Source organism: Pseudophryne corroboree, chromosome 2 (genome assembly GCF_028390025.1).
Source record: "Pseudophryne corroboree isolate aPseCor3 chromosome 2, aPseCor3.hap2, whole genome shotgun sequence".
NCBI lineage: Eukaryota > Metazoa > Chordata > Amphibia > Anura > Myobatrachidae > Pseudophryne > Pseudophryne corroboree.
In genome coordinates this window covers 1050928886-1050941860 of record NC_086445.1, presented here as the reverse complement: position 1 = coordinate 1050941860, position 12975 = coordinate 1050928886, and the positions used below count along the sequence as shown (strand labels likewise).

Here is a 12975-nt window from a genome sequence, read left to right as displayed (position 1 = left end):
GTTAGGGTAATCGCAGTTCCCAATGGGAAAACGGACACCACAGGAGTCACTCCTATCAGAAACATTGCCATGTACAGCCCGTTTTCCCGAATGGAATTAAGAACCATAGTGTCTGAATTCCCTGACCCTAGGAAAGACTTAGTTGCTAGCCAGAAATACATCAGAGACCTAGGGAACACTTTAGAGCCCAATAACAAAGACTGGCAGGTATTGCTGAGGGCTTGTTTACCCTCCAATGTCGACTCGGCTCAATTTTTAGCTGACTGTGGATTGGATCAGGATGTACCTCTTACAGATGTGTACAACAAAGACAATGTAAAAAGGATAAGTTTACAGTTAAAGGAGTATTTTCCAGCTGTAGTTAAATGGAAGAAGATTTTCTCCATTAAACAAAAAGAGTCAGAAACTGCTGCAGAATATTTTCACAGGGCATTACTAGATATGGCAAAATACACAGGCATAGAGGACATTAAAACAAACATAAACCATCGAGAAGTAGCAGTATCTGTACTAATGGATGGTTTAAAAGAGGCATTAAAGACAAGGGTACAGACCACGCAACCATGTTGGCGAGGTCTGTCGGTGGCTACTTTGAGAGAGGCAGCTGTGGATCACGATCGGAATATCACCAGACACAGGGAGTCACAAAGTGATAAGTTAATGGCCGTAAGTATACAGGCCCTGACCACAAGGCAGCCTTTGTATAGATCACCAAACCCTGTGGGTAAGTCAAATGTGGTAACCTGTTATTCCTGTCATAGAGAGGGACACTTTGCACGAGACTGTAAATCGAGAAACATACAAAAGTCTTATCAACCCCCTAGACAACGACACGACACACGACATTGGGAGCAGGGTCCGCAGAAACGGAGTTATGAGCCACATGCAGGGGAAACAAAAAGATACCCCCCGAACAGAGACTGGCAAGCCTCTGGTAGTTCCCATTTAACCCCTTCACAAGTAGTTGCTGCCAGCGGGATCCAGGGAGGTCACCATACCCAATAGGGGTGTGGCCATACCTGTAATCTGCAGCCAGTAAAATTGATTGCAAGTCTTGGAAGTGAACCCGAAATTGCAAATAATGTAGCTGGTAAATCATTAAACTTTCTTGTAGATACGGGGGCGGCCAAATCAGTGATAAATTCGACAGTGGGCATGAGAACCACTGGTAAGACAATTCCAGCCATGGGAGTAACGGGAGTAGTCCAGCATTACCCTGTTAGCAAACCAGCCGAGATTACAATAGGGCCTTTACATACCAAGCATTCCTTTTTGCTGGCTGCATCGGCACCGACAAATCTCCTGGGAAGAGACTTATTGTGTAAAATGGGGTGCGTCATTTATTGTACTCCTGAAGGTGTATTCTTGGACATACCTGAGAATCACGCTCAGGAAGTGCGAGACATGTTAGACTCCCCATCAAAATTAATGTCACATACCATTATGACAAATAGGACTCCATCCCAAGTAGAAGAAATGACATCCCAGATACCAGAGTCACTTTGGACTAAAGATGGACAAGACACTGGATTGATGGCAAACGTAGCTCCAGTAGTTGTGCAAGTAAAAGATGGTAGGATAGCTCCAAAAATCCCACAGTACCCTCTGAAGCCAGAGGTGGAGTTAGGAGTATACCCAGTAATAGAGCGCTTGCTACAACAGGGCATTCTGGTAAGAACGTCCAGCACTGCTAATAGTCCCATCTTCCCTGTGAAAAAGAGTGGGGGGAGGGGTTACCGGCTAGTGCAGGATCTAAGGGGGATTAACAAAATAGTTGAGAGTCAGTTCCCCGTAGTGCCAAATCCAGCTGTCATCCTTATGCAAATCCCTCCCACTGCGAAATTTTTCACTGTTATTGACCTCTGCTCCGCTTTCTTTTCGGTACCCCTGCATCCTGACAGCCAATATTTGTTTGCATTTACATACAGAGGAGTCCAATACACATGGACTCGATTACCACAAGGTTTCATAGACAGTCCAAGTATATTTTCCCAGGCTTTGCATGATTGTTTACAGTCTTTCCAATCAGAGAGTGGATCAGTATTGATACAGTACGTGGATGATTTACTACTGTGTTCTGATTCAGTGGAAGCATCCCTGAAGGATACGAAACAGCTCCTGTTTCATCTTTCAGACACAGGACACAAGGTTTCCAAAGACAAGTTACAATTATGCCAAACTAAAGTAAAATATTTGGGACACTGTCTAACACAAGGACTGAGACACCTGACCGCTGATAGAATTCAAGCAATTAGAGACATGACTCTGCCACAAACCCAGCAACAGATCAGAACGTTTTTAGGAATGTGTGGGTATTGCCGTAACTGGATCCCAGGGTTTTCCATTCTAGCGTTACCTTTGCAGGAGATGGCCTCCTCAAACAAACCGGATCGGATTTCGCATACAGACGAGTCCGAGAAGGCATTTGAGAAACTTAAACAGTGCCTAACACAAGCGCCAGCATTAGGTATGCCAGACTATGGGAAACCCTTTGAGCTGTACGGAACAGAAAGTGCTGGTTGCGCGGCAGGCGTCCTAACCCAAAAGCACGGTGATGCCAGCAGGCCAGTAGCATACTACAGCGCTCAGCTAGATACGGTAGCGCGATCCCTCCCCACATGCTTGCGAAGCGTTGCTGCGATAGCATTGCTAGTAACGAAAAGCGAAGATGTAGTGCTAGGTCACAACCTCACAATTCATACACCACATGCAGTGTCAGCCTTGCTAAATTCTGCCCAAACCAGGCACGTCTCATCAGCGCGGTTTACAAGATGGGAATTGGCACTAATGGCCCCCGTAAACATCACCATAAGGAGATGCAGTGCATTAAATCCTGCAACATATCTCCCAGGTGTGCCTGGACAGGCACAAAGGGTGGAGGATGAGAGTGGTGGGGAAGGAGAATTTAATACAAAGGAGGACACACATGATTGTATGGAATATTTGACCCAAAATTTTACCGCAAGGCCTGACATCAGTGACAACCCACTGGAAGATGTAGATCTTACCTTCTACACGGATGGTAGTTGTCACAGACAGTCGGACTCGGGAGACTTGTGTACTGGATACGCAGTCGTAGATGACCAAGGCACCATAGAAGCAGAACCGCTAGGCCCACCTCACTCAGCCCAGGTTGCTGAACTGGTCGCCCTAACCAGAGCATGTGAATTGGCTAAGGGCAAGTCAGCCAATATCTACACCGACTCTAGATACGCATTCGGGGTAGTCCATGATTTCGGAGCCCTATGGCGCCTCAGAAATTTCATGACGGCAGCTGGTACACCGGTAGCGCATGCAGCTCACATAAAAAGGCTTCTAACAGCGATACAGGAACCCGACAGAGTGGCTGTTATCAAGTGTAAAGCACACACATATAGCCAGGACCCAGTATCACTTGGTAACTGCCGAGCAGACGAAGCTGCTAAGTTAGCAGCTGGTACCCCCAGACAGACAGACACCACACAATTGATGGTATTCAATACCATCAACACACAGAAGTTGTGTGAGATGCAAAATTTGTGTTCCACACAGGAAAAGGCAGTCTGGAAGGCAAAAGGATATGGCCAGGAGTACTCTGGACGGATGGACAAGGTAAACCAGTGGCCCCCAGAACATATCTTCCATGTTTAGCTGAGGCAGCACATGGGCTGACTCATCTGGGCAAGGAGGGAATGTGTAAGTTGGTAAGAGCATATTGGTGCGCCCCAGGATTTTCATCCCATGCAGGTAAGAGAGCAATGTCATGCCTTACCTGTTTGAGAAAGAATATCGGAAAGGCAATACCAACAGAACCATCTCATATCCCACCTACAGGCGGACCTTTTCAGGTAATACAGATTGACTTTATCCAATTACCCCCTTGTCGAAATTTGAAATATGTACTTGTTTGTATAGATGTGTTCTCAAATTGGGTCGAAGCATTTCCTGCGGCCACAAATACCGCTATGTTTACTGCTAAGAAAATTGTGCAGAAATTTGTATGTAGATATGGTATCCCTAGAATAATTAAAAGTGATAGGGGTACCCATTTTACAGGTGATGTCTTTCAAGGAATGTGTAAGTTGATGGGAATTGATAGCAAGCTGCACACTCCATACCGTCCACAGGCGAGTGCGAAGGTGGAAAGAGTGAACAGCACTATTAAAAATAAACTGAGCAAAGTTATGGCAGAAACAGGATTGACATGGCCAGAAGCTTTACCCATTGTACTATACAGCATCAGAACCACTCCCAGGTCCCCTCTTAATCTGTCTCCCTTTGAAATCTTGTTTGGTCGACAACCGCATGTTATGATTAACCCTCAGGATGATTTGAAGTGTAACAATGAAGTGACTGTAAAATACTTGATTAACATGAGTAAACAGCTAAGGAATCAAAATGATAATTTGAAGTTGGTGATTCCTGATTTACCAGATAGTAATTGTCATGACATTGAACCTGGGGATTATGTAATGATACGGAATTTTCTACGCTCAGGTTGCCTCATTGACAGATGGGAAGGACCATACCAAGTCTTATTGACTAGCACTACAGCATTGAAGGTTGCCGAGAGAGAGACTTGGGTTCATTCGTCCCATTGTAAGAAGGTTGCTGATCCAGAGAGGTCCCGTGATAAGGAACAGACGGTAGAGGAAGTTGTATCACTGGAGTGTCTGTTCCAGGAGGACTGAGGCGGCACCTGAGCATTGAAAATCACAAGATCAAAAGCAGTTGTCGATTCCCTGTTCCCTTTTATTGTTTTTCTCCACTTCCCATCCCCTCTCCCTCAACTATTTTTTTCCCCCTTCTCATTCTTCTCTGTTTCCTCCTACAAGATGGACTTGCCTCAAGAGACTGTGATCCGGATTTTCCTGTTGACCATGATGTTGACCAGAGCAGTCTGTTCCGGCGAGAGTACCATGGAGGTCGAGAGAGGTTCTGGAATGGGTTCTGATGACGGAGATGGAGGCGTAGTTTTCCAAGAACAACATAATCAACAAGCAAAGGCGAGTATCAGAAAACGATCCGATAACATAGACCATAGAAGGAATTGTGAAGGATTGTTAGCTGAAGAAAACTGTATCTGTAGGCTCTGTCAGTGCCGAAACTAGGGGGGGGCTAGGGGGGCAGGCGACCTGGGCGCCAGATTGGAGGGGGCGCCGAGACCCCCTAACACCCGCCGCGGCACTTTTAACACTTTTAAACCCCCTTCTCCCGAGTGCCCAGCTCGGGGGGCGGGGTTTCGCGGAATGACGCGATTGCGTCGTGACGTCACGGCGCAAACGCGTCATTCCACGAAACCCCGCCGGAGGAGGGAGAAGGGGGAGCCCGGAGCCGCGCAGACGAGGAGGGAGAGGCGGCTGAAGAGCGGCGAGAACCGCTTCAAATGTAAGTCAGCCCCTCTCCCTTCCTCTCTCTCTCTCTCCCTCCACCACCTGCCGCAATGTGTAAAATGGGGACCTGTGCCTGCCGCTATGTGTAAAATGGGGACACTTGCCAGCGTACTGTGTAAAATGGGGACCTGTGCCTGCCGCTATGTGTAAAATGGGGACACTTGCCAGCGTACTGTGTAAAATGGGGACCTGTGCCTGCCGCTATGTGTAAAATGGGGACACTTGCCAGCGTACTGTGTAAAATGGGGACCTGTGCCTGCCGCAATGTGTAAAATGGGGACCTGTGCCTGCCGCAATGTGTAAAATGGGGACCTGTGCCTGCCGCTATGTGTAAAATGGGGACACTTGCCAGCGTACTGTGTAAAATGGGGACCTGTGCCTGCCGCAATGTGTAAAATGGGGACCTGTGCCTGCCGAAATGTGTAAAATGGGGACCTGTGCCTGCCACAATGTGTAAAATGGGGACCTGTACCTGCCGCTATGTGTAAAATGGGGACCTGTACCTGCCACAATGTGTAAAATGGGGACCTGTGCCTGCCACAATGTGTAAAATGGGGACCTGTGCCTGCCACAATGTGTAAAATGGGGACCTGTGCCTGCCACAATGTGTAAAATGGGGACCTGTGCCTTCCACAATGTGTAAAATGGGGACCTGTGCCTGCCGCAATGTGTAAAATGGGGACCTGTGCCTGCCGCTATGTGTAAAATGGGGACACTTGCCAGCGTACTGTGTAAAATGGGGACCTGTGCCTGCCGCAATGTGTAAAATGGGGACCTGTGCCTGCCGCAATGTGTAAAATGGGGACCTGTGCCTGCCACAATGTGTAAAATGGGGACCTGTGCCTGCCACAATGTGTAAAATGGGGACCTGTGCCTGCCGCAATGTGTAAAATGGGGACCTGTGCCTGCCGCTATGTGTAAAATGGGGACCTGTGCCTGCCACAATGTGTAAAATGGGGACCTGTGCCTGCCACAATGTGTAAAATGGGACCTGTGCCTGCCGCAATGTGTAAAATGGGGACCTGTACCTGCCGCTATGTGTAAAATGGGGACCTGTGCCTGCCACAATGTGTAAAATGGGGACCTGTTCCTGCCGCAATGTGTAAAATGGGGACCTGTGCCTGCCGCTATGTGTAAAATGGGGACCTGTGCCTGCCACAATGTGTAAAATGGGGACCTGTGCCTGCCACAATGTGTAAAATGGGGACCTGTGCCTGCCGCAATGTGTAAAATGGGGACCTGTACCTGCCGCTATGTGTAAAATGGGGACCTGTGCCTGCCACAATGTGTAAAATGGGGACCTGTGCCTGCCGCTATGTGTAAAATGGGGACACTTGCCAGCGTACTGTGTAAAATGGGGACCTGTGCCTGCCGCAATGTGTAAAATGGGGACCTGTGCCTGCCGCAATGTGTAAAATGGGGACCTGTGCCTGCCGCTATGTGTAAAATGGGGACACTTGCCAGCGTACTGTGTAAAATGGGGACCTGTGCCTGCCGCAATGTGTAAAATGGGGACCTGTGCCTGCCGAAATGTGTAAAATGGGGACCTGTGCCTGCCACAATGTGTAAAATGGGGACCTGTACCTGCCGCTATGTGTAAAATGGGGACCTGTACCTGCCACAATGTGTAAAATGGGGACCTGTGCCTGCCACAATGTGTAAAATGGGGACCTGTGCCTGCCACAATGTGTAAAATGGGGACCTGTGCCTGCCACAATGTGTAAAATGGGGACCTGTGCCTTCCACAATGTGTAAAATGGGGACCTGTGCCTGCCGCAATGTGTAAAATGGGGACCTGTGCCTGCCGCTATGTGTAAAATGGGGACACTTGCCAGCGTACTGTGTAAAATGGGGACCTGTGCCTGCCGCAATGTGTAAAATGGGGACCTGTGCCTGCCGCAATGTGTAAAATGGGGACCTGTGCCTGCCACAATGTGTAAAATGGGGACCTGTGCCTGCCACAATGTGTAAAATGGGGACCTGTGCCTGCCGCAATTTGTAAAATGGGGACCTGTGCCTGCCGCTATGTGTAAAATGGGGACCTGTGCCTGCCACAATGTGTAAAATGGGGACCTGTGCCTGCCGCAATGTGTAAAATGGGGACCTGTACCTGCCGCTATGTGTAAAATGGGGACCTGTGCCTGCCACAATGTGTAAAATGGGGACCTGTGCCTGCCGCAATGTGTAAAATGGGGACCTGTGCCTGCCGCTATGTGTAAAATGGGGACCTGTGCCTGCCACAATGTGTAAAATGGGGACCTGTGCCTGCCACAATGTGTAAAATGGGGACCTGTACCTGCCACAATGTGTAAAATGGGGACCTGTGCCTGCCGCTATGTGTAAAATGGGGACCTGTGCCTGCCGCTATGTGTAAAATGGGGACCTGTGCCTGCCACAATGTGTAAAATGGGGACCTGTGCCTGCCACAATGTGTAAAATGGGGACCTGTACCTGCCGCTATGTGTAAAATGGGGACCTGTACCTGCCGCTATGTGTAAAATGGGGACCTGTACCTGCCGCTATGTGTAAAATGGGGACCTGTGCCTGCCGCTATGTGTAAAATGGGGACCTGTGCCTGCCACAATGTGTAAAATGGGGACCTGTGCCTGCCACAATGTGTAAAATGGGGACCTGTGCCTGCCACAATGTGTAAAATGGGGACCTGTGCCTGCCACAATGTGTAAAATGGGGACCTGTGCCTGCCGCAATGTGTAAAATGGGGACCTGTGCCTGCCACAATGTGTAAAATGGGGACCTGTGCCTGCCACAATGTGTAAAATGGGGACACTTGCCAGCGTACTGTGTAAAATGGGGACCTGTGCCTGCCGCTATGTGTAAAATGGGGACACTTGCCAGCGTACTGTGTAAAATGGGGACCTGTGCCTGCCGCAATGTGTAAAATGGGGACCTGTGCCTGCCGCTATGTGTAAAATGGGGACACTTGCCAGCGTACTGTGTAAAATGGGGACCTGTGCCTGCCGCAATGTGTAAAATGGGGACCTGTGCCTGCCGCAATGTGTAAATTGGGGACCTGTGCCTGCCGCAATGTGTAAAATGGGGACCTGTGCCTGCCGCTATGTGTAAAATGGGGACACTTGCCAGCGTACTGTGTAAAATGGGGACCTGTACCTGCCGCAATGTGTAAAATGGGGACCTGTACCTGCCGCAATGTGTAAAATGGGGACCTGTGCCTGCCACAATGTGTAAAATGGGGACCTGTACCTGCCGCAATGTGTAAAATGGGGACCTGTGCCTGCCGCAATGTGTAAAATGGGGACACTTGCCAGCGTACTGTGTAAAATGGGGACCTGTGCCTGCCGCAATGTGTAAAATGGGGACACTTGCCAGCGTACTGTGTAAAATGGGGACCTGTACCTGCCGCAATGTGTAAAATGGGGACCTGTACCTGCCGCAATGTGTAAAATGGGGACCTGTGCCTGCCGCAATGTGTAAAATGGGGACACTTGCCAGCGTACTGTGTAAAATGGGGACCTGTGCCTGCCGCAATGTGTAAAATGGGGACCTGTGCCTGCCGCAATGTGTAAAATGGGGACCTGTGCCTGCCGCAATGTGTAAAATGGGGACCTGTGCCTGCCACAATGTGTAAAATGGGGACCTGTGCCTGCCGCAATGTGTAAAATGGGGACATTTTTTCCTGCCGCAATGTGTAAAATGGGGACACTTTTTCCTGCCGCAATGTGTAAAATGGGGACACCTGTCTGCCGCAATGTGTAAAATGGGGTCACCTGTCTGCCGCAATGTGTAAAATGGGGAATGGGGACACTTGCCTGTCGTACTGTGTAAAATGGGGACACTTTTTCCTGGATATGAAATATATGTTAGAAAAGGCAGTTTTTCAGGTAAAAAAGTTCTGAAAGAGATATATATATATATATATATATATATATATATATATATATAATATTTTTATTCATTTATTTTTTATTTTTTTTATTTTATTTTATTATTTTTATTTATTTATTGTAAAATATATTTTTTTTTTTTTGCGGGGGGGGGGGGGGGGGGGGGTGTCAAATGACTACCTTGCCCCGGGTGACAAAAATCCTAGTTTCGGCCCTGGCTCTGTGACAATGTAGTTGAGGATGGGTGCATCAAGAAATGCCAATCCAGTTTTAATATCCACATGGACCGGCATCCCTTGAGTGACTATCACTCCTTAGTGGGTAGTGTGTTAAATCAAACAGATTGTTGGGTATGTTCTCAAGTACCTCAAGGTCATAGCAAATCAGGACTAGTACCTTTTCCTTTAACGGTAGGGGAGGTACTTGAGCTAAAGGGTGGGAGACCGGTGGACAGGAGGTTTAATATCTCCAGTCCTCCTAGTTTGAAGCTCCACCAATACCATGTGGATAGATCCCTAATATGTTTTAACATTTCCAACCCCCGAAAGCCGGGAAATTGGGAAGTGTCATGGAGTAACCAAACCATGACCTTTTCATATAGAGCAGATAGAATGCCAACAGATACAGAACTTATACGCCACATAGCCAGTAGAGGAAAATCTTTCCGATATAGGTATACCCTAGGAAGTAGGATTACGAGAGTTGGAGAGGTATCACCAGGATACTGCGCACATATCGTACAAACTGATACGTGTACTAGACAGATGGGAGAATTAGGGTTAGGAGATTTCACATGGAAAATGTGTAATATGGTTATGTCCTACTCCGTCCCATATGTTCTCCCCGATGATGCATATTTCATATGCGGGAGGAAGGCGTATAAGTGGCTTGCCCCAAACTCTGAAGGATTGTGTTATATTGGAAAAGTACTGCCTGAAGTAATGACTGTATCACATGCCAAAATGAAAGATATACACCGTGGTGCCCAAGCTCCTTATACTCACACTCATTACGAGCACGTAGTTAAACGGCACCTGATAGAAAGAACAGAGCATTCGGCCTCTGACATGATCCATGAATCCACCGGGATTCAGGTTCTACTCGCGTTAGACATCACTTGCACCGCCAGAGGAGTGTTGAATTATAAATACATATCTGCGCTCGCAAATTTGTTAGACAATATCACAGAAATGTATGATGACACTTTTAGGTATACTGGAAGAGAGCTTCAAGCTTATAAAACAGAACTGGTTCAGCATAGAATGGTTCTCAATTATCTCACGGCAGTGACAGGTGGATATTGTGTCACACTGGCAACGCAGTACGGCGTGAAATGCTGCACATATATAACGAATAGTACCGAGGATCCGGTCGAGGTCATAGACCAAAAGATGGACGATATTCTCCAATTAAAGTGGGAATTTCGCAGGAGACACAATCTCACCCTTGCTGCTGTAGGTAATGAGCTGACTGGTTGGGTGTCATGGTTGAACCCACAAAATTGGTTCTCTGGTTTAGGAGAATGGGCTCAAGGAGTCATAATGGATGTAGGGAAGTTTCTCCTATGTATCTTAGGTGTTGTCATAACGATTGGCTTGATATTTAGATGCGGTCAGGCTTTAATGAAGTGCAAACGTAGTACCAGGGTAATGAGTCTAAGGAGTGAGGAAATTGTAATTCCAATGGATTTGATTTATGACCCAACGGTAGAAACAATGATGTGATGAAAATGCGATTATACGGTCCGTTTCTTTCACCTGTTTTTCCGTTTTCTCCAAGGTAAAAAGACCCACTTGGACGAGAAATTTGACGAGCCTGTATACAGACAACAGATGGATTAAAGAAGAAGTTTTGACAACCTTATACACAGATATTTGATGAACTATGCCATAGACCCCCAGTTTCCCTAGAAATTTTAAAATTACGCTAGCCCAACACTTTTTGTAAGTCTATGGACATTGACAAAGCTTTTGCTCACACCTATTGGCAAAAGCCCAAAGAAGACTGCATTCAACAGACACCGAACAAGACTTCAACCGACAAATGTTCATTAACCTGACATAGAATACCACTGCATTTACCATAATTGTGTCTTATCTTCATCTCTACAACCTTCAGGTAATGACACACATAGTCGATAGGGAATACAGGCACAGATATCAGCAATCACATATTCCCCCATTCATGTATCATCAACTAAAATGTGCTTCCCCATTTTGTTACAACCACAGCCGAAAAGAGCTCGGTAAAGTTTGACAGCCCATCCACAGACCCGTACCACGGGATAAGAAGGAATTAAAATGTATACTTCGCAATACCTCGAAGCTTGATTTAGAACATGTGCGGCACGATGATACATGACCCCCCCAAACATGGATTCATACACACATGCTTCTGCTATCTCACTAGGTCATATCCTTTTCCTACCTTCTCCTCCCCTACCCAACCATAGAAATATTTACACTTGACATATATTTTCCTCGTTTTGAAATGTTTTAGGAAGTGGCAGTTATTGTTGACTGCCAAAGGGTGGACTGTCAAAGTCAGAAAAATATCACTATGCACACTGCCATATTTGCACCTCATGCGAGTGCCTGTTGCACGTTCGTGAGCCCTGCCGTGCGTGCGCATACTCGCCGTTGCGGGCACCCGCAGGCGCACGGTGTGCGCATTTACGGTAAAGTTTATGTGCGTCTAGCGGGCGACTCGTTCATAACATATTTTAACTGTATAACGTATTTTGTAGATCATGGTCCCTTTGATAGATTCTGAAAGTTTAGTTAATATAGCATGTTCATGGACAAAGAGATCCCTCTTTGTTTGATACAAAGGGTCAGACAGGGATTATACAGTGGTGTTTAGTATCCATCGGAAGAGTATTTAATTAGCAATATTCCGGTGTTGGTTTGAAGCGGATTAATCGCTCGTGCGAATAGTTATGGACATAAGAAGTTTATGTCCATTTACTATTATTTGCACTTACTTATCCATGCGGCGGGAAACCTAGTTTCCCACCCACCTGAGCAGTTGGAAGTAGACACAGCCCACCTGTATGAATCAACCTATGACCTTTTGTTATAATGCGAAGACGAATTCCTGTGTCCAATGAACAATGAGATTGTAGGGACCATTGAATTGTATTGTGTGTGGGGCATAAATAGACAAGCCGATCATATCCAGCTCTCACTCTTCAACGGTTCTCATTGCTGATAATCGGGAGCTGGATATCCAGAGGCGCATGCGATCGTTCCCCTTTGTGCGTAAGTTTTCTCCGCAATCATATTGTCTTTCTTGTTATTGTGAGCCATATCTCTCTCTCTCTCTCTTCTTTTTCTCTCTCGTTTCTCTTATATTATTATTGTACTGATATTGTATTTCATGTGTAGTTATCTGGTTAGGTAGTCTATGTTATATTGGTAGTGTATGACTTGTATTGTATTATTCTTTTTGAACGTTCATTCATTTCCTTAAAAGGCGTTAGACCCTTAGACCGGTATTGTGTGATCATTATATTGCAGTGGGTAATAGGAGCGTCTCTATCGCTCAAACAGCTTTAGTGTAAACCCGCTTACACAGTGTTGTATTCTCATCTTATCACTACACCAAGGTTTACTGCATAATACACTGTTTTATGGTATAGTTATAAAGGTTTAACATTGTGAGCGTCTGCGCCGCTGGTGATCTCCTCGTGGTCCCGAGCGTCCGCTACGCTATAGCGAACCATAACGTTAGTCGGCAGC

At 46.7% G+C, this 12975-nt stretch overlaps 1 protein-coding gene across 1 annotated transcript in view; it reads left to right on the top strand.

Annotated features, from left to right (window-relative positions):
* The window catches only part of POGLUT1 (protein O-glucosyltransferase 1), a 56880-nt gene extending 44243 nt beyond the window's left edge, over positions 1-12637 (top strand). The window contains exon 11 of the mRNA XM_063956895.1: positions 11015-12637. Coding sequence (XP_063812965.1) covers positions 11015-11018 — 4 coding nt within the window. The 3' untranslated portion in view covers positions 11019-12637. The remainder of the gene's footprint in view (positions 1-11014) is intronic.
* Positions 12638-12975: the final 338 nt, after the last annotated feature.